At 41.7% G+C, this 24,364-nt stretch overlaps 1 protein-coding gene, 1 long non-coding RNA gene and 1 other non-coding gene across 3 annotated transcripts in view; 1 reads left to right on the plus strand and 2 right to left on the minus strand.

Annotated features, from left to right (window-relative positions):
- The window catches only part of Prss12 (serine protease 12), a 67,439-nt gene extending 48,668 nt beyond the window's left edge, over positions 1-18,771 (plus strand). The window contains exons 7-11 of the mRNA XM_048333367.1: positions 3,052-3,257; positions 7,251-7,329; positions 8,424-8,546; positions 15,239-15,519; positions 18,434-18,771. Of these exons, the coding sequence (XP_048189324.1) occupies positions 3,052-3,257; positions 7,251-7,329; positions 8,424-8,546; positions 15,239-15,519; positions 18,434-18,741 (997 nt within the window). The 3' untranslated portion in view covers positions 18,742-18,771. The remainder of the gene's footprint in view (positions 1-3,051; positions 3,258-7,250; positions 7,330-8,423; positions 8,547-15,238; positions 15,520-18,433) is intronic.
- A 1,509-nt stretch (positions 18,772-20,280) lies between these two features.
- Positions 20,281-21,253, minus strand: LOC125341479. Its single transcript, XR_007208991.1, has 2 exons — positions 20,615-21,253; positions 20,281-20,462 (listed from the first exon to the last, which is right to left on the minus strand). It is a non-coding gene; the product is annotated as an uncharacterized LOC125341479 (long non-coding RNA).
- Positions 20,750-20,881, minus strand: LOC125341731. Its single transcript, XR_007209069.1, has one exon. It is a non-coding gene; the product is annotated as a small nucleolar RNA SNORA24 (small nucleolar RNA).
- Positions 21,254-24,364: the final 3,111 nt, after the last annotated feature.

Below are 24,364 nucleotides of genomic sequence, written 5' to 3' on the forward strand. Positions count from 1 at the left end.
CAGCACCACATATACAGAAAATGGCCAGAAGTGGCGCTGTGGCTCAAGTGGCAGAGTGCTAGCCTTGAGCAAAAAGGAAGCCAGGGACAGTGCTCAGGCCCTGAGTCCAAGGCCCAGGACTGGCCAAAAAAAAAAAAAAAAAAGAAGTAACAAATAGTGTCTTCTAGTTTCCCTCTATAAATATACAATATGTCACATAAGAAAGTTTTAAAAAGTATCTAGGAAGAGTCTAATAGACACTGGAGGCTCATGAGTATAATCCTAGCTACCCAGAACGCTGAAACCTGAGGGTCACATTTGAAAGCCAGCATAGGCAGGAAAGTCTGAGATTTTGCTCTTCAGTTAACTACCATTTTTGGTAGCTAATTGGAGATAAGAGTCTCAAAGTATTTTTATATCTAGGCTAGCTTTGAACTGAGATCCTCAGATCTCAGCCTCATGAATTGCTAGGATTACAGACATGAGCCACCCATGCCTGGTTTAAATGATGTTTTTAATGGTGTCACAGTTACTATTTTTTTTTCTCAAATTTTTATTATCAAGCTGATGTACAGAGAGGTTACAGTATCATACGTTGGGCATTCACAGTTACTATTTTATTGGCAATCAAAATTAAAGTATATCTGATTTGTGTCTTACATCGAAATACTTGCAAATGTTCACGTTTGACATATTTGTGTATAAAATTTTAAAGTTAAATTGTAGTTGACACTGGTGGCTTACACCTGTAATCCTAGCTACTCATGAGGCTGAGATCTGAGGATCATGGTTTGAAGTCAACCCAGACAGAAAAGTCCCTGTGAGACTCTTTATCTCCAATTAACCACTCAAAAACTGAAAGTGGTGCTGTGGCTCAAAGTGGCAGAGTGCTATCCTTGACAGAAGAACTCAGTGACAGAGCTTAGGCACTGAGTTCAAGCCCCGCCCCCTCCCAACAACAAAAAAAGTTAATCATTATTATAAATAAATTTGATCTTGTCATTTGTTAGAAATATATGATGAGAAAATACTTGGATCTATAGGAAGTATAGTTATTTCATCCTTGAAATGTAAAATTTTCATCCTTTGCAGAAGATGTATATGTATGCATGTATATGAGTCTGTGTGTATTTTTGTATGTGCACACACATGTATATAAATACATACAGTCTGGAGGACTGTGTATCTATATTGGGACTTGAAATCAGGGCATAATACTATTGTTTGGCTGTTTTTTCACAGCTGGGGTTCTAGTACTTAAGCTATAGATAGCTTCAGCCTTGTAAATATCCATTACAACCATCTTTTGAATTAATCTCAGTATCTTAGGGTGATTTTTAGTAAAGCGGTGTTCTTAATTTAATATTTATTGAAGTTTTCTTTTTACCTATTGTTTATACCCTCTTTAATACATACTTGAACAGTAGGATAATTTTCTACTTTTCAAATATTGTAAATATATCTTTACACATATGTATACATGTATACATATAAATATATGTATATTTTTGGGTGGTGTTAAGGGTTGAACCCAGGGCCTTGTGCATGCGACGCAAGTGCTCTAGCACTTGGGCTGTGCACCCAGCCCCTTTGTAACTCAAATTCTGAAGATTTGTCTTTCATAATCATATTTGTTAATTTATTAGTAGAGTTTTAAATTTGATGTTGGTTGAAATATTTTATTGCATTAAAAAGTTTTTGGATTTGCATATACATTTTTTCTGTGTAATGGCACAAAGTGGGAGGATTGGCTAAGCAGTAACTGTGCCACCTGAGCCACACCTGCAGCTCTTTTCAGCGTTTGCTGGTTATTTTCAAGGCAGGGTCTCACTTTGTATATGCCAGGCTCACCTAGTCTGCAGTCCTCCATTTTGCTTCCCCATGTCCCGACAGGCTCACACCACTGTGCTAAGCCATGGGGTTGACATGGAGTCGCATGAATATTTACGCCCGGACTGGCTTCAAATCATGATCCCCCAATCCTCAGCTCCTCAGTAGCTATGCTTACAGATTTGAGTCACAAATTTGAGTGCCCTGCTAATTTGCACATTTTTAAAAAGGTAGTGTGCTAGTAAAAAAAAAAAAAAAAAGGAAATATGTCAAAAGTAAGTCTGCCTTCTATTTTTAATTCTCTTTTAAGAATTGTACCTTTGTATCTAAAGGACTCAAAAAATCAGTTCTTAGGACTTGGCTAGATACTTAATCTTAAAATTTCCTTGGCAATAATACTCTGTGTGTGTATGTGTATGTGTGTGTGTGTGTGTGTGTGTACGTGCGTGCCAGTCCTGGGGCTTGGACTAGCACCTAGGAGCTGTCCCTGTGCTTTCGTGCTCAAGGATAGGACTCTACCACTTGAGCCACAGCTCCACTTCTGGTTTTTTTTGTTGTTGTTGTTTATTTGTTTATTTTGGTGGTTAATTGGAGATAAGAAGCTCATGAACTTTCTTGCCTGAGCTGGCTTTGAACCTAAGATCTTAGCCTACCGAGTAGCTAGGATTACAGGTGTGAGCCACCAGCATCCAGCTTTATATTATACTGTGAGTGTTAAAAATTGTTTTCCCCCTCTGATACAGAGTTTAAAACTAGCTGTTTTTTTTTTTTTGAAATGCCATTTAGTGTGATGTTCTAAGCAAAAGCAAAACGAGACCCTTACAGCATCTATGGGGCATGGCAGGGAAGATGGTACTGCTTTTCTTTTCTTTCTTTTTTCTTTTTTTGCCAGTCCTGGGGCTTGGACTCAGGGCCTGAGCACTGTCCCTGGCTTCTTTTTGCTCAAGGCTAGAGCACTCTACCTCTTGAGCCACAGCACCACTCCGGCCTTTTCTTATATATGTGGTACTGTGGCATTGAACCTAGGGCTTCATGTATGAGAGGCAAGCCCTCTACCACTAGACCATATTCCCAGCCCCAGTTACTGCTTTTCTCATTTCAACTTATGGACAGTCATGAATGAAAGTCTTCTGGTCATGTACAGGCTATGTCCGTGTTAATGAACAGCGTGACTATCTTGTGCTCTGGTCGTGTGGATGCTCAACTGAGTCTCTACACCCTTTAAGTGTGCTTTGCTTGCAGGGGTCCTGCCAGGGCAAGATCTATGGCTTATTTTGGGGAAGGAAAAGGCCCCATCCACATGGACAATGTGAAGTGCACGGGAAATGAGCGGTCCCTGGCTGACTGCATCAAGCAAGAGATCGGAAGACACAACTGCCGCCATAGTGAAGATGCAGGGGTTATTTGTGATTATTTTGGCAAGAAAGCATCAGGTAACAGTCTTAAAGGTAAGTCTCCTCCGTGGGGCCTGAACACGTGAAAAACTACTCACTTCCACCTCATTCCCACACACGGGGCCCTGATTGTGACAGTCCCGTGCAAGGAGAGTGCATGCAGCCCTGTGTTACTTGTGCCGGTGTTTAGAGCCAGTGCTTCGTTCTTGGGAAATGTGCTGAGATGGGCTGACCAGGATGGTAAGGTTCTTGGTTGATGGCTTTCCATGACCCTGTCATCTCTGAGATTAGTCTTCTTTTACATTCTTTCATTTCTCTGTATTTCTACTTTGGATATCATAGAGCTGTCAGGTTTGAAAATTGAGAATTGGCATCTGCTTCACAAAAAGGAAAGAAATGTGAGCAGGGATGTCTCAAGAAACAACCACCAACAACAGACACTTCTCCACCCAGTTCTCAATGTTTTAAACAGGCAGGAATAAGTCTAAATATATTTCGAAACTAAAAATTACCTTTTGTAAACTCTTTTTTTTTGCCAGTCCTGGGCCTTGAACTCAGGGCCTGAGCACTGTCCCTGGCTTCTTTTTGCTCAAGGCTAGCACTCTGCCACTTGAGCCACAGCGACGCTTCTGGCCATTTTCTATATATGTGTTGCTGAGGAATTGAACCTAGGGCTTCATGTATACGAGGCAAGCACTGTTGCCACTAGGCCATATTCCCAGTCCCTTTTGTAAACTCTTATTCTCTGAAATTCATAACATAAGAAAAGGTAGAATGTAGTAGACTGACTGTGTATGGCCCAATAAGTTGATTTACTTAGAATTCTCTTAGGGAAATCAGGTTTTATGAAGTAAATATTGATTTAAATGAATGAGTAGGAGAATCAGCTACTTTAGAATAATCTGTGCTTTTGCTTTATGAAAAGAATAGCCAGCTGCTTCTTGATCCAGATTGAAAATCTATAGTGACAGTACTGAGAATCCATAGACAGTAATGAGGATCCATAGAAAGTACTGAGGATCCACAGTGACAGTACTGAGAATCCATAGACAGTACTGAGACTTGAAACTCAGGGACTCATGCATTTCACTTAGCTTTTTTGCTCAAAATTGGTGCTCTACCATTTGAACCACACCTCTACTACTTCTGGGTTTTTTTTTGGTGGTTAACTGGACATAAGAGTCTCTAGTATTTGTCTGCCTGGCTGGCTTAAAGCCTAGATCATCAAATCTCAGCCTCCTGAGTACCTAGGATTGCAGATGTGAGCCACCAGTGCCCAGCCTGAAAGTCTGTCATTGAATGCACCTCATGCACCTGAGCATTCTTGGTCTCTGTTTCTGTCTCTTGTTTCTGTCCGTGTTTCTTTGTCTATGTCTCTGCCCCTACCCAACCCCCAACACCCCCTCCCATGCCAGTTCTTCCTCCTTCTCTTCCACTTTCTCCTCTCCCGGCTTCTCCTCTTCCTCCTCCTCCTTTCAGATAATTGAGACAGGGGCTTGCTGTGTGCACTCAGGCTGGCCTGAAATTCACTATGTCGCCCCTATTGGCCTCCAACTTCAGATTCTTCTGCCTCACCCTCTCACGTGCATGGAACACAGACAAGTTCCACCACGCCAGTCTCTTTTTTTTGTTTTAAATACCATATAATTAGTGTCAAAGGCAATGTAATAAATTATTTGAATATTGCTAATGGGATTCTTCATATCTGTGAGCTTCAAAATGTGGGAAAATGGTGTGGTAACACAGTTTTCCCTAAATGCTGATGACAACTTAACTTAAATGGCTTTTAATAATTTTTATTATATTTCTGAATTGATTACAACTAATTCTTTAGACTCAAATTTCTTAAGCAGCAGAAAAGTCATAAACATAAATTATAATAGACTATGTAAGCCTATTTGAAAATATGAGTGATCAGATATCATGGATTTGTTTTTATTACCTTTTTAGACCTTCATAGAATCTTATCTTGATATTTTGTATCTTATCTTGATACTTTTCATGGCAAGCCATGGTACCATACCTCAATAGAAAGATGTCAGTCATGTCAGACTAGTTACAAAATGGAATCTGGATTATCAACAAACTGATCTTATGGTGGTCAAGGGTTGGTGACTTGTGTAAGATGAACAGATGGAAATCATTGATTTTTGGTCAGAATGGATCCTTTCCTAAAAGACCTTGGTCTGGTCTCTTAAATATTTTATTCTAGTGTATAGCTTTAAATAGATTTCTTTCCCTGTGATTTGGAACTCCTTGTCCCAGAATGATGTAAACTTTAAGTTTTGCTTGCTCAGTATTTTATTCGTCCTTTTCTTGGCAATTATATACATTGACCCGATTTGGATATGGTTGGAAATTGTTGTTTTTCTAATAGCTTATAGTTTGCAATGTCATCTAGATGAGTCATATCCTAAGTGATGAAAGTTCAGCTTTGGACAGTATACTTCTGAGGTCATTTGGCAAATTAATATATTGTTGAAATACTTTCTCTATCAAGAACTAACTACTTTAGGGCTAGTGAAGTATTTCAAATGGTAGAGTGCCTGCCTAGCAACTTTGAGATTCTGAGTTCAAACCCTAAAGGAAGGAAAGAAGGGAGGGAGGAAAGGAGGGAGGGGGGTGGGAGGGAGGGGGGTGGGAGGGAAGAAGGGAAGGAAGGAAGGAAGGAAGGAAGGAAGGAAGGAAGGAAAAAAGAGTGAATTACAGTTGATTCCCTTCTGCTTAGTTATTACAAAGATTCAATCTTCATACATTTGGCACAATTCTCTTCTTACATAGATAGTAAATATTTTGTATATATATTCTTAGGCAAAGAAATTATCTCTATATAAAAAATCTACTTTGTATATTTACCCATCTTTTGTATATCACCTCTTCATATATATGACATATACATGTACACCTGATATGTAATATAATGTTTATCATTATACATAACACATGTTATCATGTAACATATATAATGCATGTATACATTATATATTATATACATTATAAATACTATACTATATATGATACATATGTCTATTATATGTAATATGTGCGTGTGTGTGTGTGTGTGTGTGTGTGTGTGTGTGTGTGTGTGTGTGCTGCTGAGGATTGAATCCAGGAAATCAAACCCTAGACCTTGCACATGCCTAGCAAGCATTCCTACCACTTGAGCAATGCCCTCAGCCCTCTCTCTTGCTCTCTCTCTCTCTCTCTCTCTGTGTGTGTGTGTGTGTGTGTGTGTGTGTGTGTGTGTGTGTATTTGGCGGTCATGGGGATTGAACTTTGGGCCTGGGCACTGTCCCTGAGCTCTTCATCTCAAAGCTAGCACGCTACCACTTGAACCACAACACCACTTTCAGTTTTCTGGTAGCTAATTGGTGATAAGAGTCTCACAGGCTTTCCTGCCTGGGCTAGCTTTGAACCTCAATCCTCAGATCTCAGCCTCTTGAGTAGCTAGGATTATAGGTGTGAGCTACCAGGTGTCAGCTCCTCATATATTTTTAATCTAACTCTTTGCTTTTGTATGTTCATGACAGAAATCTGTAATCTTGGGAAGCTGGCTTTTGTATGTTACCATAGTACATGAGCAAGTAAATGTAAATTCAGATAAAAATTCTATTTTGAGGAGTGTGTGTGTGCTTTATTCCTCTGTGGCTTAGAAGAAGGTTGTATTTACAAAGAGACCTAGACTGTTACTACCTTAGCGATTATCTCTCTTAATGTTTTTGAATGTCAGGAAAACTTCTATAACCAGCTTCTATAACCTTGGTAACTACCAGGGGATGCACATTGAGCCATTCAGCAGCCCATGAAACCCTTCCGAGCTGAGTGATGGAAAACTCCATACAGTTCATCATCTGCTTGTGTATTATTGCCTCAATGAAAAAAAAGTAATTGCTTCAAGGAAAAAATGGTTTTTAATTGTAAAAATTATCCTATCATGTGAAAAGAGCAGGCATGTAAAATATAGGAGGGATCAGTAGTGAAAGGTGTTCGTCATGTGTTTAGTCCACTATTGACAGGTGACAGTTGCCTCATCCATTCCTTCTTCAGACACCCCGTCCTTTGTTTGTGGGTTGCGATTACTGCACCATCGGCAGAAGCGGATCATTGGTGGGAAAAATTCCTTAAGGTAAAAATTTATGTAAAGTAATTTTTCCACCGAACAGAGTTATTTATATCCATATTATGCTACAAACTTGGGATTGTCTATGGTTACATAGGAATTTATTTCCTAAATTAAGTACAGATCACAATGATAATATCATTGTTCTTTTACCTCTACTAATTTTACATAGATCATAGTCTTATGTCTCTAGCCCGTGTAGATGAGATAAATATGATGTGGCAGGGACAAAATAATTTGACAGGAAACCTAAAAAATGTATAATTGTACAGACCCATTTAATCTAGAATATATACATTTCTGATTTGACTCATTGTAATAGGACATTTTATTTGAACTTAGGAATGGGAAGTCAGCACTTTGTTTATTAAATACCTCTTTGGGTATCTATTTGTCTGTTTGTCTATCATCTGACTATCTATCTATCTATCTATCTATCTATCTATCTATCTATCTATCTATCTGCCTGTCTATCTATCTATCTATCTATCTATCTATCTATCTATCTATCTATCTGCCTATATCTATCTATCTATCTATCTATCTATCTATCTATCTATCTATCTATCTGCCTATCTCCCTATCCGAATGTGTGTGTCCTGGTACTGGGGCCTGGGCACTGGCTGTCCCTTTTTACATTCATGGTTGGGCCTCTATTATTTGAGCCACAGTTCTACTTTTGGCTCTTTTTTTGGTGGCTAATTGGAGATAAGAGTCTCATGGACTTTCCTTCCGGAGCTGGCTTTGTATGACGATCCTCAGGTCTCAGCCTCCTGAGTAGCTAGGGTGACCAAGATGAGCCACACCAGTGCCTTCTTCAGGTTAGGGGATGAGGAGAAGAGCCACACTCAAATCACACAAAATGGAGCAGACTCAACGTGTTTCTAAATATGTCAGCAATTGGTGTGATGCCTAAAAAGCCCACAAGCACATCTTCAGAGTTGCTCTGTGTGGTGTGTTCAGATTTGAATGTAGGAAGGGACCTTCAGGCATGGGATGCCTTTGAGCCTCTCACCAGCCACAAGCCCTGAAAGTCACGGTTCTTCCAGGCATTTTTCGTTGTTTTCCTTTTATGGCTGTGTGCTTTGCTTTCTTCGCAGGGGCGGCTGGCCTTGGCAGGTGGCCCTCCGGCTAAAGTCACGGCATGGAGATGGCCGGCTCCTTTGTGGTGCTACTCTGCTGAGTAGCTGCTGGGCGCTGACTGCGGCTCACTGTTTCAAGAGGTGCGTATCCCCCTCCCCATGTCACCATCAGCTTGGACCCCTGGGATTGCCTAGCCCTGTGCCGTGACAGCACTTGGGAGAAGTGAGGGAGGTGGCATCTAAAAAACAACCTCCTCCCCCCCTCCCCCAGGGAGCCACTACCCTGGTGGCAAAAGGAGCTCTGGAGTCAGGGAGAAAAGAAGGTAGATTTTTGGAGGGAAGGGGGTTATGGTAGGGCTTCCCCCAAGAACTGATGTGAGATCATGATAGCAAAAGACAGGCAGATTCTAGTAAGACAGTAGAAAGATGAAGTAAAATGCTGCCTTTAATTCCAGGAAATGTGGCTTAGACAGCACAAGTGAGAAGTGCTCGTAGGTTTTAGTGGCCCACCATTTTACTTCATACCATGGTGTCATGTGGTTGCCTACAACATTAATTCAGTTTTGGCTAGCAACGAATGATAGCCCAGTGTCCAGAAAAAGCAGCGAAAGAGCCTGCTGTCCTGTCTTCCTGTGCTCAACCTACTGTCAGGAAAGTGCACTCAGTTTGTTAGAGAGAACTATGCTTAGTTCTGAGTGCCATGCCACCAAGAAACATCATGATGCACCTCAAAGGGCAAGCAGAAAGACATTCAGTAGCTATTGCCTGTTGCTTCAAATACGACCAATGTTAGAAGGAGGTGAGACACTTTTTGCTTTAAGGTAAGTTTCTGTGGTTGCTTCTTTCTTTCTTTTTTTTTTTTTGTTTTGTTTTGTTGTTACTGCTTCTTCACCTCTAGGACAGTACAAAGATGGGCTGGACTACAAGTGGGTGGATGAGATTTGTTCTGCAGTCTGTTGAAACCAAGAATGGCTGTTTGAGAGGGCAGTGTGGAGAAGGGGTGAGCCTCCTTGGAAGGCTAGCAGTAGCAGATTTAGACAAATTAAGTCAGGGCTGGAATGCTGGAGCTGTGGGTTTCTGTTCTACTCACTAAGGTGTGAGAAACACCAAAGGCTTTTGAACCTTGAAATATGATCAAAGAGAGTTTTAGGAGATGAGTCATTTGAAGTTGTGTGGGAGAGATCTAAAGGGGAATGGCAAAACAGATAAGGGTGCATGAAGGAGGTTGAAAAATAGAAACATCGTTGCGTATGTGTTTGTATGCCTCTTTTCTGGAGTGATTTAAAAATTTAAAAATCTCTATGGCAGGAACTGGTAGGGCTTTTATTTTATATTCTTCTATAAGAGGGAGACCACTTATAATATTGTAGTAAGAGAAAGAGAGAGACAGAGAGAGAAAGAGAGAGAGAGAGGTGGAAAAAGAAAGATAGAAGGTCTTGAGACATGGCAATGGAAATCAGAAGTTAGGACCGTGTTACAGAAAAAACTTGGATTTGCCTATGAAGACCCAGATTCTAGTTCCAGCTTTTTGGTTAACTGTGTAGCTTTTTAGAAATTATTTCTCCTGTTGGAGCCTCATTTTGCTCTGTTGCAAAGTGAAGTTAAGTAGTATTCTATTCCATAGTGAGGTCTACAAATTGTTATGAAAGTATTTTATTAAGTGTGAAATTCACTACCAACATTGGTGATTATTAAGGACAGAGCGAAAGGGAGGGAAAGTATATTAACAAAAGGAAGGACTGAAGACGTGGAAATGCACTTGAAGAAGTCTGTTTAGGAGCTTAGGGCTGAGATAAAGTAATCACTATGGTATATTTAGATTTCCCCCATTTATTCAAGACTCCTTGCCTTTCAACTCAGCTAAAAGTTATTGTCTTGGGGGTTCAAGGACTGAAGAACAGAAGTAGGAAGATAGCTCAAATAATTTCACTTAGGTTTAAAAACTTTGATGTGTGTTTTGGCTCCTTTGAAGGTGTTTTGTTTGTTTGCTTTGGGGTGGGGTGGGGGGCAGGTTGAATTTGTTCATACTGTTTTTCCTCCCTTGGCCTGTTCCTTTTAGATGTTACCTAGAGTCAGTCTCTGTCTCATTATTGTTTATACACCAGGTGTCTGCTATGTAACTTGGCACACAGTAGGTCATCCTAAGTGATTGTTGCATGCTAAAAGTGTGTGTGAGGGTCCCCTTGGCAAATAGTGGCTGTGTTTAAGAATGTTGGGCTTTTAGTTAGAGGATGTTGATTATTTTAACCGTAGATCAACGTTTAACTCCTTCCAGATGTCATCTGGAATTTTTTCCTGTTATCTGCTTGGTGTAAGGTAAGGACAGTTGATTAAAGAGCAGATTGTGGTATGCAGCATTTTCATATGCTTTGGCTATGATGCAAGATTTATTTAATGAGAGGAGGGGAACACTGCCTAGCAAATGTGTTACATCTTGTGCCAGTAATCTGCTTGGGTTTTCGGGGCTTCCTGTTTGAAGGGCCTACAGCTACTCTAGCCCTTATTGCACTGAGTTTGTGAAAAGGCATAGAGCCAGGTCCTAGTGATTAGAACAAAGCCCAGGTGTTTTTGTTTGTTTTTAAATCTAGATTCAGGGACTTGGGTTTCTATTAATCCTCCTTTAGTCATGAGAAACAGACTGTCGCATGGAGTCATGCTTTGAGAAGCTACTCCTTTTAGATTTCTTGCCAGGCATATGTAAATGATGGTAGTTTAATGCTTACTAGCTGGGTGGGGTGTGTGTCTGAATTTCGTATTTGAAATTAGTTCCTTTATCTCCTTATTCTTTCTGTTCGCATTTCCTCTGTTTTGTCAAGCCTGGGGCCTGTGAATAAATGAAGGTATTTTTGTGTGTGTGCACCAGGCACTCTGACACTTGTATCTTGAATGCTGTGATACAGGCAGTGCTCTTTTTGGGGGTGGTGGTATGGGTCCTGGGGCTGGAATTCAAGGGTCTGGGAACTGCCCTGCCCCTCTTTTTGTACAAGGCTAACAGTTTACCTTGTGAGCCACAGTGCCGCTTCAGCTTTTTGATGGTTAGTTGGAGCTAGGAAACTCACAGACTTCCCTTCCTGGGCTGGCTTCAGGCCATAATCCTCAGATCTCAACCTCTTGAGTCCCTGGGATTACAGACGTGAACCACCAGCCAGTGTCTGGCTTCGGGCTAGTGCTCTTGAGCAGTCATTTCTGAGCAGTAAGACTCACGAACGGTTGTTACCTCCTGAATTATTTCTGATGTAGAAGGGGACCCTTTGATGTCCCCCCCCCCCCCTTCAGTTATATCTATTTTCTACAATCCTTAGATTAAGTTAGGGTAGGAACGATGGCCTAGCGAGGATGAAGTCAGAAGGCCACTACATCCTCGTCCTCAGTCACTGTGTTTTATATAGGACAGTCATAGTTCATACAGGGTACATACACATTTAATAAATATAGGGCACCCACCTTCTCGTGGGTGATCTGTCATTCTCTCACAGCTTTCACACACAGCAAAGTTGGGTGATACCTGCCCCACACCCGTGTCTCTCTCCAGGAACTACTTACAGGCTTGCTGCAATTTTGTTTTACATTTTCTCCATTGTTAAAGCCATAGCACATTTGGAATGTCAGATCTTTTTAGCAGAGTCAAGGGAAAACATTTCTTTTTTTTTTTTTTTTTTTTTTGGTAGCAGTCTTGTGAATCCTTCACCATATACACTGTTCTTTCTATGTGAAATCATTTCTGCAAAGTACCTTGCAATGACCTTTTGTTTATAACTGAAAAGAACCAGAGCAGGAAACTCCTTTCTAACTGCCCATTCTTATAACAAACACTATTTTAGAGGAATGCCTATACTGGGCACAAGGACTCCTTTATTTGTGTGTGTGTGTGTGTGTGTGTGTGTGTGTGTGTGTGTGTGTGTGTGTGTGTGTAGAATATAACTTTACCTGATTTTTATCTTGTTGACTTTTTGCCTAGGAATGTCATAGCAGCTGGAAATGATCAAGAGATTATTGCTTTGGAAAAATCAAGAATATGTAGATCTTTCTAATTAGAAAGACAAGCAATGAGACTTACTTTTTTAGGAACACAGTGTATCAGATGGCTGACACAATTCTTCTATGTGGCAGAACAGAGTTGTAAAGGATGAGGTCTTTGCTGACATGCACACTCTCCTGGGTCACGCTAAAACTACTTCCTGTGTACATGTTGTGTATCTGTAAGGCTCAATGCAATATTCTACTGAGGAGGTTACTCCCTTAGCAGCTGGAACTGTTTTTATAAACAACTTTAAGCAACTTCTGGAGTTTCCTCCAGAAAAGAACAGATTCTAGTAGTAGCAGATGTGTGTGTACAGGCTGAATAAACACACACAAAATTTGACCTTAAAACCTAAACTGTTTCTTCAATTTTTTTTTTCTGATAGGGTTTGAACGTAGGGCCTGAGCACTGCCCTGAGCCCTTTTGTTCAGGGCTAGCACTCTGAGCACTTTGAGCCACAGTGCCACTTGCATTTTTTTGAGTGGTTAATTGGAGATGAGTCTCACATGGACTTTTCTTCTCAGGGTGGCTTTGAACTGCGATCTCAGCTTCCTGGAAGCTAGGATTACAGATGTGAGCCACTTGCTCCTAGCTTGAATTTTTAATACTAGAGTGTGTGTGTGTGTGCGTGCTTGCACGCGTGTGTGTGCCTGTCTTTTCTAGCCCTAGAATCCCAGAGAAACTTGGACATTTAATTTTACTAAACTGCTGGATTTCAGCTTCTCTCTTACTCAAGCTTGTCTGAAAATTTCACCCAAGTTGTTTGAGGGGGAGTGGAAGGCATTTCAACAAAGCAAATAATGGAATGATGTGTCAGTCAAAATTAGAAATGTTTACTTTAGAAGTGTTTGTGAATATAATAAACATAGTCTATGGGGTGTCGGTGGGTTACCCCTGTAATCGTAGCTTCTTAGGAAGCTGGAGGATCATGGTTCAAAGCCAGGCCTACACAGAAAGTCAGTGAGACTTTCCAAAATCAACAGTAAAAAGCCAGCTTGAAGAGGGCCTCATGTGGTAGAGTGTCAGCCAAGTAAGCAAAAATTCCTGAGTTCAAACTCAGGACAAAAGCAAATCCTAGAAAGATGGTTGAAGTTCAACTAGCAAGCCCTTAAAATACATAGAAAAAGAGGCTTCTTTTTATGCTTTCTTGAGAATCCAAGAACCACAGTATATGTTTCGAAGGGGCTTACAGGGCCAGTTTTATCCCTGAAATATATAATTATATCCACTAGGAGAGATGACTGTAGAAGACAACTATTACTGGGAAATGAATCCAGACTTCTGTAGGCTGCTCTTCAAATCTCAAGTGTTAAATCTATTCTAATAATGGCTTAAAGGAGTGGGGGATTCCATGCTTAGGCTTAGTGGATCCATTTCCTTAAATTAGAACCACTTTAAAAGTATAGATACAGGGCTGGGGATATGGCCTAGTGGCAAGAGTGCCTGCCTCATATACATGAGGCTCTGGGTTCGATTCCCCAGCACCACATATACAGAAAATGGTCAGAAGTGGTGCTGTGGCTCAAGTGGCAGAGTGCTAGCCTTGAGTAAAAAGAAGCCAGGGACAGTGCTCAGGCCCTGAGTCCAAGCCCCAGGACTGGCAAAAAAAAAAAAGAAAAAAGTATAGATACAGCTAGGTGCTGGTGGCTCATGCCTATAATCCTAGCTACTCAGGAGGCTGATATCTGTGGTTCAAAGCCAGCCTGGGCAGGAAAGTTCAAGAGACTCTTATCTCAAGTTAACTACCAGGAAACCAGAAGTGGAGCTGTGGCTCAAAGTGGTAGAATGCTAGCCTTGAGCAAGAGCTCTTGGATAGCACTCAGGCCCCAAGTTCAAGTTCCATGACTGACAAAATAATAAAAATAAAATAAACAAAATTATAGGTTCTAATCTTTCATTTTGACAAGAATGGTGCCTTTTACTTCTTGTTAAGATAAATGGTTCATTTTTAGTTTACAGTCAGTGAAGGCCAGATTGGCTCAAGTGGTAAAAGTGCCTGCCTTGCAGATATAAGATCCTGAGTTCAAGCTCTAGTACCACCACACGCATGCACACACACACACAGAGCGCTAAAAAAAATGTATATATGCTGACCTGGGGTACACGTGAACAGGGAATAGTTGTGTCTCCATGGTAGGAATAAGTAAATATTGTCTTTGAGGGGTATCAGATTAGATTACACATACTTCCTGCCCCTGTAAAAATTTTAAAAAAATGAAGATGACAAATACAGTACGATAATTCTACCTTGTGTTATTTGTTCCTCTTCTGATCCTTTTTCCTCTCTTTGGTGGAGAATTGATAGGTAGTTGATCTTTTTTTTTTTTTTTTTTGGCCAGTCCTGGGCCTTGGACTCAGGGCCTGAGCACTGTCCCTGGCTTCTTCCCGCTCAAGGCTAGCACTCTGCCACTTGAGCCACAGCGCCGCTTCTGGCCATTTTCTGTATATGTGGTGCTGGGGAATCGAACCTAGGGCCTCGTGTATCCGAGGCAGGCACTCTTGCCACTAGGCTATATCCCCAGCCCGGTAGTTAATCTTTATTTCCACTTATTTTCCACATTTGCTCCGCAGAAACTAAAGGTTAACTGGCAATCTCGACTTCATAGTGAAATAAATGGAAATAAGAGGTAATTGCAACAGGTTCCCAGGAGACAATGAGCATTGGGTGAGAGACAGACAAAGGTGGTTTATATTCACCAAGTGTCTAATAAGTTGGAATGAGATTTCCATATCTCTGCTAGTACCCTTGGCTGTCAGTCACTAACTTCCAGTACCTGGAACTAGCTTCTCATTAGTTTTCCCTGTTTCTCAGGTACGGCAACAATACCAGGAACTATGCTGTTCGGGTTGGGGATTATCATACTCTTGTGCCGGAGGAGTTTGAAGAAGAAATTGAAGTTCAACAAATTGTGATTCACAGGGACTATCGGCCAGATAGCAGTGATTATGACATTGCCTTGGTGAGATTACAAGGACCGGAGGAGCAGTGTGCCCGAATCAGTAGTCACGTATTGCCAGCATGTTTACCCCTCCGGAGAGAGAGGCCACACAAAACTGCCTCCAATTGTTATATAACAGGATGGGGAGACACAGGTAATCTAACACAATGGAGCAAATGAGCAAAGTTGGGCACTTTTCTTTGTCAGCCATTAGCCACATTTAGTTGTATATCAGGCAATGAGATCTTAAATTGCTTCAGGCTTACCTAGATGTTTGGAGATGTTGCCAAGCTTGAATCTAGATTCACATCATGAGTTGATTGTGGGTCTGTCTGCAACTTTAGCACCAGCTGAGAAACAAATTGCTAGTGGAGCTCACAGGTAGAGAATGCTCTATTCACTTTTTTTTTTTTTTTGCCAGTCGTGGGCCTTGGACTCAGGGCCTGAGCACTGTCCCTGGCTTCTTCCCGCTCAAGGCTAGCACTCTGCCACTTGAGCCACAGCGCCGCTTCTGGCCGTTTTCTGTATATGTGGTGCTGGGGAATCGAACCTAGGGCCTTGTGTATCCGAGGCAGGCACTCTTGCCACTAGGCTATACCCCCAGCCCTCTATTCACTTTTAATTCTCTAGTCTAGTGAGAGGACTGGGAAAGATTTTAAGACCTTACCCCATACTGTTGGATTGGACAATATATATATATATATATATATATATATATATATATATATTTTTTTTTTTTTTTTAAACCAGTCCTGGAGCATGGACTCAGGGCCTGAGCACTGTCCCTGGCTTCTTTTTGCTCAAGGCTAGCTACTCTGTCACTTGAGCTACAGCGCCACTTCTAGCCTTTTCTATATATGTGGTGCTGAGGATTCAAACCCAGGGCTTCATGTATATGAGGTAAGCACTCTTGCCACTAGGCCATAGTCACAGCCCCTGGACAGTGTATATTTTAAAAAGCTTTTCTAAGCCAGCTGTCAGTGGCTCATACCTGTGATCCTAATGAGATATGAGGATCATGGTTCAAAGTCAGCCCACACAGGAAAGTCTGTGAATCTCTTATCTACAGAAATGGACCTGTGGCTCAAAGTGGTAGAGAACTAGCTCAGATATAGCACCCCAGGCATGAGTCTTCAGGTGAGTTTAATGTAGTTGGCCCTGTAAAGGGCTTTGGTAGTCTATGACTTGTCTTTTTCCCATAGAGACCGTGATTAAGCTAAATATGGAGAATTCCTTGATGAAGAACACACAATGAAACTCACAAGTTTCTCCTTCATTCTCCCTTCCTATTCTTGCAAACCTTAAACACAAATAGCATTTAGTTTGTTCTTGTCTTTGAATCATCTTGCTGTAGTTAAATCCTTTTTTGTGGCTTGAACTCAGGGCCAGGGTTGAAGTACAGCTTGAATGAAAGCTATTCCTGAGCTTTGTTGCTCAAGGCTAGTGGCCAGTGCTCTGCCATGTCCAGCTTTTTTGATGCTTAATTGGAGGTAAGTCTCAGATCTCCTGAGTAGCTAGGATTATGGCGTGAACATTTTTATCAGGACTTGCTTAGAATGGGTGTCAAAACAGGCCTAGATCTTACTTGGATTAAGTGTACTAAAACTAGACTTAGCCTTCTACAGTAGCAAGATTTAAAGCATTTATCCCAGAAACAGAATATTAAGAAAACATGGGGAGTGATTCAAGGTAAATGGGGTAAATGAGGAAGGAATTATTTCCTAACTCCAAAAAATCCAAGTATGCTATCTCAAAGTATATGTTGATTCATGAAACAAATGGATTTTTATCAGAAGCTAGTCAGAATTATTTCATATGGGAAAATTCAGTCACTTCCCTTTGATACCATATCTGAACAGAAATGACCAAGGGGGCTGGGGATATGGCCTAGTGGCAAGAGTGCTTGCCTCGTATACATGAGGCCCTGGGTTCAATTCCCCAGCACCACATATATAGAAAATGGCCAGAAGTGGCGCTGTGGCTCAAGTGGCAGAGTGCTAGCCTTGAGCAAAAAAGCCAGGGACAGTGCTCAGGCCCTGAGTCCAAAGCCCAGGACTGGCCAAAATAAATAAATAAATAAATGACCAAGGAAGTAAATTATAGAATTTTTAATAGCCGTTATCCTTATTTAGTGGGGATTCTGATGGGTCTACATCCAAGAAAACGTCATCATGGAGAACATGTCAGTTGTACATTTCAGCCATGGAATAAGCACCAAATGGCTCATCAACGTTTGAGAATACTCACACTCAGAGTGGCAAAAATGAAACCTGTGTTGACATGGCAAAGCAGGACCAATGCTTGATTCCTTAACTATTCTGTACACTACCACATGCCTATTTAGGTATTTATGTATATATGCTTTGCCAGTATGTGGGCTTGAATTCAGGGGCCTTGAGCTCACACTTCTTTTTTACTCAAGATTGATGTTCTACAAACTGAGCCAGGCCTCTACTTCTGGCTTCTAGTTGATTGGAGATTAAGTATCTCTTCATCTTTGCTGGCTTTGAATATAATCCTCAAACTTAAGCTTCCTGAGTAGGAAGGATTACAGGCATAAACCAGCAGTGCTGTTTACCGTGTTTACTTAATCCTGAAATTTAATGTAATCCTTATGTGAACTGAATATACTTCTAGCTTTTAAATGTGCAAAACTGTAAAATCTGCAGAAATTGTGTTTTACAGCTTCCCTTTCGTTTTAGCTCAGAACCCGTTATTCTTTAAAAAGTTGTGCTTGTAATCGTAACTACTCAGGGGGCTGAGATCTGAGGATCATGGTTCAAAGCCAGCCTAGGCTGACAAAGCAGACTCCACTTAGCCACCAGAAATCCAGAAAGGGAGGTGTTAGCCTTAAGTGGACCTCCAGCTCCAGTACTAGATCACTCCCTGGCATACTTGTGTAATACTCAAAGTCAACAAAAAATATATAGTATTACACATGGCATTTATAGTTTAAAACTTTGAACTACAGAAATTCCGTGATTTCATTTTCTTGAATATTAAATGTTTACTATTGTGATGCTATCATTAGCTGTGATTTCATCAACTAATTCATTTGGTTTGACTAGGACGAGCCTATTCAAGAACACTCCAACAAGCAGCCATTCCCTTGCTTCCCAAGAGGTTTTGTGAAGAACGTTACAAGGGCCGGTTTACAGGGAGAATGCTGTGTGCAGGAACCCTCCATGAGCACACTAGTGTCGACAGCTGCCAGGGAGACAGTGGAGGACCACTTGTGTGTCAGAGGTCTGGAGACAGCTGGGTTGTGTATGGAGTGACATCTTGGGGATATGGCTGTGGACTTAAGGATTCCCCTGGTGTTTATACCAAAGTCTCAGCCTTTGTACCTTGGATCAAAAGCATCACCAGACTTTAGCTCCTGGAAACCTAAAGTGGGGGTATGGAAACCCATCAGCCCCACTAGCAGTGCTAATTCAGAAGTGATAACTACTGGAGGTTGAGGTCTGTGTTCTTCCTGCCAGCACTTGCTGCTTTTGAAAACATGTGAACCCTTTTAGTTATATACCTCAATACTGGTTGCTTTTAAACTAGCATCACTAGCTACCAAGTTTACTGGAGGAACAAAAACCTCACTTAAGTAATCTCTTCTGCATGCAGTCTCCAACATTCTCCACTGACTGTGCAGTATGACTGCTTATACAAGTTCCAATTGCATATTCTTCAGAGGAAGTTTCGCCACATGGTAATTTGGGATTTCTGGCAACATATGCAAACTTCACTAATGGTATCAGTTTTGTAGGACTAACAAGTGTGCCATCTACTGGAGTGTCCCAGTAACTGACAGGTTTTCCCAACACTAAGCTTATAAAATCCAACCTCACAAACTAGTTTGTCTTCCTTGCACAAATCACAAACTGTCACATTCTAGATCGTCTGAAACTAAAGTTCAAGAAGATACTACAGTGGTCTCATTTCTGAATGAGGAAACTATATGGCTGATGGAAGATCATGAACTCAAGTGCAAAAAAATGGAAACCACATGCCCCCCCCTTCTTCCCTGAAGACTGTTACTCTCAACATTCCATTCTTTTTTGTTAGTTGGGGATGAATATCATTGATTGCACTATTTCTCATGGTAGCTCATGGGAAAAGTCTTCACAATCAACTTTCTCGCTCAGGATGGCTCTGCTCCTTGGCTGCTGGGCCCAGACTTCTCAAAAGGGGCAAGTTGGCATAATCTTTGTGCTAACTAACCGCACATGGCACAACTCTCAAAACACAATAATTATTGTGAATGCCAGGAGACCTTCAAGTCCCAGCACTTCTAGTAAGGGTGTAAATATTCCTATACATGGCTGTCTCTAACGTACCCGACTTCCCTCCTGCATCAATTTACATCCCCTCTTTAAGCCTGTTCCACAAAACTGGTGCAAACCTAGAGGTGCTCCATACTTTGTAAATGCGCAAACCATGCTTCATGCAGAGAGCATCATGCACACATTCCTGAAAGCCCACCACCTCAATCACTTTCCAGCAGCATTCACACATGGCCTCCACTTGCACAAGGGCTTAGAGAAGTGCAATTTGTACAGCTTACACCATTCTGCAAAGAAACCACTGGCTGCTCTTATAACAATATCATGAAGCAGGGAATGTTTCAAGGCCAGTAAACAGGTGGCTTTCAGTCAGTCTGATTCATTGATGTTACATCAATGAACGCATTCACCATAGCCAACTGTCAAGTACAACTTTATCGGGTATAAATGGTCAGTGTGCATTTGTGTTAATAAACTATGTAGCTTCTCAACTTGCATTGCATCTTTTGTTACGAAATACCCTGTTTTCCCCCTAAGGAGAAGGTGAATCATGATAGATTTTTCTCAAATTCTATAATCTCATAACTCATCCTAGCTCCACAAAATTAGTATTCTCTTTCCATGATTTTGTCAAGAAGTATGCAACCAATCTTCGAACCATTTTATTTATACAAAAAATTAAAACACTAACTCAAAACAATGCAAGCCTACATTGAAAATAGTGCCTCAATTATTCAAGATATCCATTCCCAAGGTTTGAAAATTTGGCCAACCATTGTTAGTCGCTGAGCACTTCATCCACTGTCATTGAGTTTGTTATCTGTAACAAGAGAAAACTAGTATTACAAAACTGCCATCCATGCACTTGCCTCAGTTATTTCCATTCAACTGACAAAATTACAAAATGCCAGCAATCTTGCAAATCTCGGCAAAGGATTGCCGATGACTTCAGATTGACTCAGAAATACTCACAGAAAAGCAAACGGGCCACTTTCTCCGTCACTCATCAGCAACGAGTCCAGGCCTCCTAGAAAACATTGAAGAATAGCTCAGGGGAGTTTTCTTGTCTAGTAAATCAAATATCCCGTAGGCTTGCAAATAAACGACACATGTTCCTTGTGCAAGTCAGAATCTGATACCAACAAAATGGTGACAGCTTTGCCAATCAGCAAGAATCATGCTCTTCCATGGCTAGGAAGGGAGACTGCCACGGCTGACAGGTCCCATAGATCCATGGAGAAATCGGAGGAAATCGCCCAAGGCGGTATTACTCACTCAGAGCGAGGCGGAGCTCCGCGTGCTAGGCGCTGTCTCCAGCGGGATGGGCTACGGTGGACTCCTGAGGGCGTGCTATGTAACTAGGGAACGGGCTCTCGGTGGTCACCCGGCGGCGTTCCAACTACCGCCGGTCCCTTCCTGGCTTTAAGGCCTGGGCCTAATGGCGCTGCCCTGCACGCGTCCATCCGGGGCCTAAACAGCAGCCAAGTGGGCTCAGACTTCTCCACGCAGGCCGCCATCTCCCACCACAGCAGGACTCTTGGATCTCCGCCACTTCACTGAGTCCAGAAAGAAACCCAGCTGCCGATAGGATAAGAGACAAGCCGCGCGCACTCCCGGGCAAAAAAGGCCGAGTGTCCCCGCGCACGCTCCCTTATAGACCTGATGACGATTTCCGGAGGAAGTGCCGCGGAGGGCGGGGACCAGCACGCTTTTCGCCGGGGCCCGCCCCAGGCCCCACCCCTTCCGTCAAGCTCCACCCTTTCCACCAGCCACCACGCCTCCTCCACTTGGCCTTTCTATTCTCGCGGCTTTTTTCGCTTTTTCTCCTGGTCACCCGGCCCTTGAGCAAGACGCATGCGCACGGGGGGGGAGGTGGGGAGGAGGGCGGGAAGAGAGCGGCGGGCCTCTCGCGAGATCGTGGAATGCGGTGCGGGCGGACGCGGGCTCTATCTTCCAGTCACACGGCGGCTTTGCACCTTTGGGTACGGTGACTTGTATAAAAATAATTCTTTCCTTTTTTTTTTTGTCGTTCTTCTGCCGACGTTTCTAGACGCGTTCTCTCCACTCCTCCCGCCGGGCGGCGGAGCGCGGGAGACCGCGGAGTGATAACCGATTTCTTCCGTGATCCTGTCGCGGGACTTGGCAACTTGACGCGCTGCGGGGCGGCTGCGGCCGTGGCGATCCCACTTGTGAGTGCCCTCCACGGTCTGTACGCGTCACCACATCTTTTTTTTTTTTTTGCTCCTTTTTCACAGTGAAATTTGGCCTCGGATGAATCAACGGTGAATATTAAAATCACTTGGATTACCAGATGTCATTTGTTGTGAACTTGTTTTTTTAAAAGCACATCTGGATTTGCAATGGAAGGAATTCAGTGCGTGTGCATACTTTCAGTAAAGAGACTCAGTATACAATAATGTATAAGCACCAAAACCATGCTACAGGTTAAGGCCATAGATAAAAAAACATTTACCTATTCCTGTGTCTTGGAAATAAAAGTCACCATTTTAGACATGCGAACACATTTCCCCAAACAAAACGAACAACTTGAAGACATTTCCTATAGATTTGTTGAGAGTTTATTTGGTCACACCTTGGGGTTTCATGTACACACTTTCTAAATCATGCCCACATATATATGAAAAGTCACTGTACAAGTTAACTAAGGATGAGACTTCATTATTTCCTCTTAACAATTTTGGCCTTGCTGGCTTGCATCTCATGAGAATGATTGTGTACGTTTTATACTGTTAAGAAATAAGGGGTGAAAAAATCAAAACAAGTATTTTTTAAATTTCTTAAATTTGCCTCCTATATGAAACCACACAATCATTGCTGCTTAGCTCTCATTTAACTGATGTAGTTGGAAAACAAGCTTAAATTTTTGTAATTTCTTCTATACCAATAAGCCTATAAATACATTAGATTCTTGTGCATTCTCTTTCTTTAAAAATGGCAATTACTAGCTGGGTGCCAGTGGCTCACCCCTGCAATTCTAGGTACTCAGGAGGTTTAGGCCTGGAGGTCAAAGTTCAAAACCAGCCTGGTAGAAAGTCTGTGAGACTTATCTCCAGTTAACCACCAAAAAGCCAGCAGTGGAGCTGTGACTCAAATGGTAGAGTGTTAGCCTTGAGCAAAAAAGTCATAGAGAGGCCCAGTCCCTGATTTCAAGCTTTACAACTGACATACGCGCGTGCGCGCACACACACACACACACGCATGCACATATGGCAGTTATTTACATCTGCTCAAAAAATAAGGGCTTAGAGGCAAGGCTTTCATTTGCTTAGGAAGTTCAAGACCCTGAGTTCAAATCTCATACCATTAACATTTTTTGTGTGTGTGCTGTTTAACCCAAAATGTTATAAACATATTTAAGAGATAAATGTCAGAAGATCTAGTACACTTTTAACTACTAGTTGAACAAATTACTGAAATGGTTACCAATCATCAGTGATGAAAATGCAAAAAAAAAATGTTGAAGAGGCTACTAACCTCTGTAATTTTGTTGAAGTTGAGAGATCTGGCATGAATTGAGCAATCTACATAACTTGCTACTATCTTATTCCTACAAGATTAGTCACTAGATAGATGACAACTTATACCATTTGCAACATGTTCTCATGCCCAGTGCAGGCCTTCCAAGTGTAAAAAGTGCAGTATATGACTGTCACTTTACTTCATCTACTGAGTCCTACAAAAATAATCTCCTGGGGCCCTTATTAGTCTTAAACTTCACGGGAGGAAAGGGAAATGTAATGTTAGCTTAGTGAAGGTAGAGTAGAAATCAATCACACTACTGAACCACGCTATGGTATGCTAAAGGTAGTAAATGGTATAGAGACAGAAAACAAGGAAGGGAACGAGAAGTGTTGGGGAGGAGGTAGGAACTGAACATTTTAAAAGGTTTGTTCTAGTTTTAACAAATTATAGTCTTGCTGAGAAGATACTATTAGCTCAGAGACTTGAAAGTGAGGGAGAAGACATGTGGCTATCTAGAAGAAGAATGTTCTCAGTGTCTAGTAGTCCCTTCTCAGTGGTGCCATGTTGGGTATGGCAGGTTACAGATGCCTTGTGGTATGCATTGACTGTATAGAGACAAAATGTTGCTTTTGAGATTAGTCTAACCAGGATGGTATAGCATTAACATAAAAAAGAAAAAAACAGACATAGAGAGGTGGTAAGATTGACTTGTAGCTAGGTGCTTGTGGCTTATACCTCTAATTCTAGTTTCTCAGGAGGTTGAATTCTGAGGATGGTGGTTTAAAGCCAGCCTGGGCAGGAAAGTTTATGAGACTCATCTCCAATTAAATACGAAAATCAGAAATGGAACTGTGGCTCAAAGAGGTAGAGAGTTAGCTTTGAGCATAAAAGCTCAGGGACAGAACCAGCCCCACGACTGCCTCTCTGTTAATTTGACTCTGTATTGCCTTTTGGGATTGCTTATATTGATGAAAAAGTTAGGGAGGCCCTGTGTCAAGGAGCAGATGACAGCCTCTGGCCAACAACTAATAAGGGACAGAGAGTGTCAGACCAGCAGACCATAAATGAGTCCCGTCCACAGCCATTTGAATGAACTTAGAAACGGATCTTAGAAACGGAACTTAGAAACGGATTTCAGCCCTGAGGTGACAACAGCAGTAACCATTACAGTATAGTTGCTTGTTGCTATGGATAGCCATACATTGATTAATGACCTATAGGAAGACAAATAATTTATAG

Source organism: Perognathus longimembris, chromosome 24, assembly GCF_023159225.1.
Source record: "Perognathus longimembris pacificus isolate PPM17 chromosome 24, ASM2315922v1, whole genome shotgun sequence".
In the NCBI taxonomy this organism is placed as follows: Eukaryota; Metazoa; Chordata; class Mammalia; order Rodentia; family Heteromyidae; genus Perognathus; species Perognathus longimembris.